The sequence below is a fragment of the Parus major genome, chromosome 28 (assembly GCF_001522545.3).
Source record: "Parus major isolate Abel chromosome 28, Parus_major1.1, whole genome shotgun sequence".
Taxonomy (NCBI): domain Eukaryota; kingdom Metazoa; phylum Chordata; class Aves; order Passeriformes; family Paridae; genus Parus; species Parus major.
The window spans coordinates 3,693,071-3,698,437 of record NC_031797.1 but is presented as its reverse complement, the minus strand read 5'-3'; the positions used below and the strand labels follow the sequence as shown (position 1 = coordinate 3,698,437).

General features: G+C 52.4%; 1 protein-coding gene across 4 annotated transcripts in view; it reads right to left on the bottom strand.

Annotated features, from left to right (window-relative positions):
* Window positions 1-572: 572 nt before the first annotated feature.
* The window catches only part of SLC25A42 (solute carrier family 25 member 42), a 15,267-nt gene continuing 10,472 nt past the window's right edge, over window positions 573-5,367 (bottom strand). For 2 of the 4 annotated variants that reach the window (XM_015651684.3, XM_033520144.1), the window contains 3 exons: window positions 4,664-4,780; window positions 4,152-4,331; window positions 573-3,011 (listed from right to left, as the gene is read on the bottom strand). In XM_015651684.3, the coding sequence (XP_015507170.1) occupies window positions 2,600-3,011; window positions 4,152-4,331; window positions 4,664-4,780 (709 nt within the window). In that variant the 3' untranslated portion in view covers window positions 573-2,599. The remainder of the gene's footprint in view (window positions 3,012-4,151; window positions 4,332-4,663; window positions 4,781-5,367) is intronic. The other 2 variants (XM_015651687.3, XM_015651686.3) reach the window with 2 other exon arrangements.

The following is a 5,367-nucleotide window of genomic DNA, read 5'->3' as shown; positions in this document are numbered from 1 at the left end:
AAAAAAAAAGAGGGGTAAAATGGGGGGAATCAACCCCTACCAATGTATAAAGTGAAAATTCCAAACCAGTCGAGGAGCTCAAAACCAGCCCGTGGTGCCTGAAAATTCCTGGAGTATCCAGGCTGTGAGGGGAAAAGGTGTTGGAAAACACTAAAAAGCTGCAATTTTGACGTTTTGGGTGCGTTTTTTTTTTGGACCTGGTTTTCTCGAAGTGCCAGTGCGGGGCTCAAGGTGCAGGAAGAAGCAGGAGGAGGGAAGAGGGAAATAAAAACCAAAAAGCACAAGTTTGGTTGGTGATGTTTTAAGGGTCCGTGTGAAGGGTAAGAGGGAAATTAAATTTGAGAGGAGTAAAATGAAAAAATTAGGGAATTGGAGGAAAGGGGGGGAAAAAAAGGGGGGGGAAAAAGGGGAAAAACTCTTGTTTTGAGTTGTTTCCTTTCTCAGAGCTCTTCCTGGCCAGCACACCTCAGAAAAAGATCTGGAACGTGTCTGAATCCATGCAGGGAAGAAAAGGGAAGGGAACACTCTGTTTCCCAGTTTCTACATTCAAAAAAAAACCCCAAAAAACAAAATAAAGGGAAAAAAAAAAAATCTTTTTAAACCAACCCAAAGCAGCAACACGCTCTGAGAAACAAAAGCACCAAAACCATCACAGGCTGAATTCAAATTCTGCCCCTGGACAAACAGCCAGCCTGCAAAACTTGTGGGAAAATCGGCTGAAATTCTGCTGAATTTAAATCAGGTGCAGCTGCTAATTAAGGAAGAACTTTTCAGCACCCCCAGGCTCCTGGAATTCCTGTTTTTCCCAGCTGGGAGGGGACAGGGAAGGGAGAGGACACGGGGACAGAAGCACTGCTGGAAGTGCCAGGGAATTCCTCCCTCTGGATCAGGACAAGAGCAGGATAATCGGCTTCTCCATTGGAGAAAAGAAATCGGGGGGCTGAGCGAAGGGAAAACAGAGCTGAGAGTTTTCCAGCAGCCCCCAAAAAAAAAACCCCAAAATGACCCAGAATTGGTGGCCATCACCCTCCAGGGCCTCCCAAAACCCCGGGGATCTTTAATTCCCAGGGAAATCAGGGAATGTGCCGCCCTGCTGGGCTCGGGGGCAGAATTCCTGAGGTCAAATCCCAGCTCCAGTCTGCCCCATTCCAGCCCTGGGAATAATCTGTGTGTCAACACTCCAGTGCCATTCCCACATTCCCTGATTCCTAAGGAAATATTTGGCATTGGGAGCAGGTTCATGCTCCAAAGAAGTGCAAAGACAAAAAAAGAAAGGAGAAGGCTGCTCCTGCTCCCCTTGTGCAATTCCTTCCATTCCTGTTCATCCCATCCGGCTACGACAGCTAAAATACACAACAAGCAGGAAAGGACAGGTTTTAAGTTAAATTTTGGGGTTTTTTCCTCACATTATGGACTCTCTGGAAAGGGATTTTCCCACCTCGGTTTGTGTTGATTGCCAGAGGAGTCTGAAGTCTGCTCTGACCTCTGGATTTTAACAGAGGGATGGATCATCCACCAAAAAAAAAAAATCAAAATAAATCTCCATTTCCCTGAAAAAACTGATTTCAAAGAGGAACACTGAGAAGTTCTTGAGCGCTCCTTGTCCAATTCCAGCTGGAAGCGATTGGCACTGTAGGCTCAACGCTGCGGTGCCCACAAGGACTCGATTCCAAGAGGAATTTTAGGGATGAAACAGCAGAGGGGATGAGTTTGTGAAGAGAGGTGACACCACCCACGCAGCAGGTACCAAAGCAGGACATCCAGGAGCTGGGATCAGCTCCCAGGGACAGGGTTTTTTTTGGGGGGACAGCCCTGGCTGCAGCAGGGTTTGTTCTCACACGGTGCACATGTAACACTGACCAAAAGAAATGGGATTTTGAAGGATGGGACGCCTCCTTCCTCAGTGCATCCACACCCCTGGAAAACGCTGCCTCTCTCCAGGGCAGGGCAGCGCAGGAGGAAAACACCAACGCAGCTGGGAGCGGATCCAGTTTGGGAATCCAGGCACAGCCCTGGCTCAGCGACAACACACAGAGGAAAATTTCCTTTATGGGAGGGCTCAAAACTCCCCTCCTCTGCTGCCTCCAGTCTTTGGTAATCTCAGAGGGACGCCACAAACGAGGGTGGTTGATGCAGCTCAACCCAAAACCAAGGAAAATTCATGGAAAAACGGCAGGATTCCCAGCCAGAGAAAACATTCAGCTTTCGGAACAAGCGTAGTGTCCTGCTCTCACAGGAATTCCCTGCGGACTACACTGGGATATTGCACTTGGCAGGCTGCAGGGAGCTGCAGATCTGCCACTTCCCACATCCGGGGGTCATTCCCAACAGCTCCGAGCCCCCTCTTCCATCATCCACAGCTTCCATCTGCCCTCGGAGAGCCAGGTGAGGAGCCAGGAGCAGCACAGGTGGGGTGGGGAGGCTCCACTCCTGGGGGCAGAGTCCATCAGAAGGGTGAGGCAGCTGTTTGGGAGGACTCAGCTCTGCAGGATCGGGAATTTTTCACTTAGGGAACAGTTAGGCTTCCAAATTAAAAAGTGTGGGGGGGAAAAAAAAATAAAATAAAAAATCCAACAACAACAGGGAAAAAAAAACAACCCTAACAAACCAAACCCCAAACGGGCGAGTTCTCAGCTGCAGGAGCACGTGGGAGGCCAGGGAAGAACCAACTGCTCTTTCTACACGCCGGCCACCGAGCCACTACCTCTGCTGCAGCTTGCGGAGCAGGATCTGCGTCAGGTCGAAGGTGGTGAAGCTGATCCCCACGGCGATGGGGCCCTTCACCCAGTTCATGCTGAGCCCTTTGTAGAGCCCTCGCACCAGTCCCTCCTCCCTGACGATCTCCTGCATGGTGAGCAGGATGGAGCTGTAGGTGTGGCCCAGCACGCCGGCAGTCTGCATGCGGCGCCGCACCACGTCCAGCGGGTACGAGGCCGACTGCCCGATGAGGCCGGCGCACGCCCCGAACAGCAGCCGCTCCGGGGGCGAGGGCTGCGCCTTCCCGCTGTGCTCTGCGGGGGACACACAGGGGAAACTCCTTGGCATTGGCACTCAATTATAGGGGACAGGCTGGAGGGGCTCCCGAGGTTTTGTTGCGGAGGTTGCGCTCGTCGGTTCCCCACGGTTTGTGTTTCACCCCAGGTTGCACTCCTCCAAGGTTTTGCTCCCCAGGTTTTGTTCCCAAGGTTCCATTCCCCAAGTTTTGCTCCTTAGGTTTTGTTCCCCTGGTTTTGCTCCCAAGATTTTGTTCCCCAGGTTTTGCTCCCCAAGTTTTGCTCCTGAGGTGTTTGTTCCCCAAGTTTTGCTCCCCAAGTTTTGCTCCCCAAGTTTTGCTCCCCAAGTTTTGCTCCCAAGGTTCCATTCCCCAAGTTTTGCTTCCGAGGTTCCGTTCCCCAAGTTTTGCTCCCAAGGTTTCGTTCCCCAAGTTTTGCTCCTGAGGTTTTGTTCCCCAGGTTGCACTCCCAAGGTTTTGTTCCCCAAGTTTTGCTCCCCAAGTTTTGCTCCCAAGGTTCCATTCCCCAAGTTTTGTTCCCAAGGTTTCATTCCCCAAGTTTTGCTCCTGAGGTTTCGCTCCCCAGGTTGTTCTCCTGAGGTTTTGCTGCCTGGATTTTGTTCCCAAGTTTTGCTCCCAAGGTTTCGTTCCCCAAGTTTTGCTCCTGAGGTGTTTGTTCCCCAAGTTGCTCTCCTGAGGTTTTGCTCCCCAGGTTTTGTTCCCAAGATTTTGCTCCCGAGGTTTTGTTCCCAAGGTTTTGTTCCCCACGTTGCTCTCCCAAGCAAAATCATTAGAAAAGGTCCCCAAAATCACTAGAGAAGGTCCCCAAAATCACTAGAAAAGGTCCCCAAATCACTAGAGAAGGTCCCCAAATCACTAGAAAAGGTCCCACAAAACAAACCCCTGAGTGATGTCACATTTGCTGACATGTCACAGGTACAACTCCCGAGGTTTTCCTCCCCAGGTTGCTCTCCCCACATTTTGCTCCCAACTCAGCACACAACCCAGTCCTTCTCCACCTGGAAATCCCACTTTTTCTCCTCCACAAGACAGGCACGTCATTCCCACATTCCTCATTCACACCCCGCAGACCCCAGAGCGCTCGGACCCCTCCATCCAAACACCTGCCCCAAAACCTCCAGCGTTTTCCCTGTTTTACCTGCGTGGACTTTCTTCAGCGTCTCGTAGGTGAAGAAGCTGAGGCCGGCGTAGGGAATGACGCCCAGGATGGTGGGTGTGAAGCCCCTGTACAAGGTTTTTAGCCCCTCCTCCCGGGAGATCCGGATGAAGACGTGGACAATGCTGCTGTACCTGGCGTGGGGACACGGGGAGAGCAGACCTGCGCTGGTCAGTGGCTGGGATGTTCCCAGCAGGGCTCCCTGATGGATTAACCCGTAATTAATTTGGTTCCCAGCTCATCAGGCAGCTCAGAGGGGATTTTAGCTCTCCCACAGCCCTGCTGTGCTGTCCTCTTGGGTTTTCCTGGATCCAGCTGGCTTCCTAAACTGGTCTCCCAGTATCCATCTCCTCCCACATCCGTGCCTCTGGACATTCAATCGCTGCTCAGACCCCAGGGATTTATTCCACCAAAGCAAGAAATGACCCAAAAAATGGCAATAGAGCCACGTGACCTTATAAAAACCCCCAAAAAGTTGTGCATGAGGCACTTACATCTCCTTGGGCGTGACAGCCATGCGGGCACGGACCATGTCCAGGGGGTAGGTGACCATGGCAGCCGTGGTGCCAGCCAGGGAGCCGGCAATGAAGCGAGGGAAAGGCGTCAGTGCCCTGAGGTGAGGTGAGAGGAGAGACCAAACGTCACCTGCAGCTGCAAACCCCACAGGGAAAATCCATGGGGAGAAGAGGCTCAGTGTCTGGAGAAGAGGCTCAGGGCTGGGCTGGAGCCTGATGCTTCTCCTGCTCTTTGTTTTGCCTGCCCATTTTCCCAGTGCTGGAAATTGCTCTTTCCAGATGCAGGCCATTTATTGCTCATGCCTGGACATGACAGGGCTGTGTCCTCACAGAATCTGCCCTTCCCTCGGCACCTCAAACCCCACGTCAGGAGGGGCTGCACTCGGATCTTCCCCTTTGGAGCTTCCCCTAAAAGGCTCCACCTTGGAGCTTCCCTCTCAGAGTTTCCTCTGCCTCAGAGCTTCCCCCTCAGAGCTTCCATCTTGGAGCTTCCCCCCTCAGAGCTTTTGCCTCAAAGTTTCCCTCTCAGAGCTTCCCCCTCAAAGTTTCCCCCTCACAACTTCCCCCTTGGAACCTCCCCCTCAGAGCTTTCCCCTCAGAGCTTCCTCTGCCTCAGAGCTTCCATCTTGGAGCTTCCCCATCAGAGCTTCTCCCTTGGAGATTCCTCTCCCTCACAGCTTTCC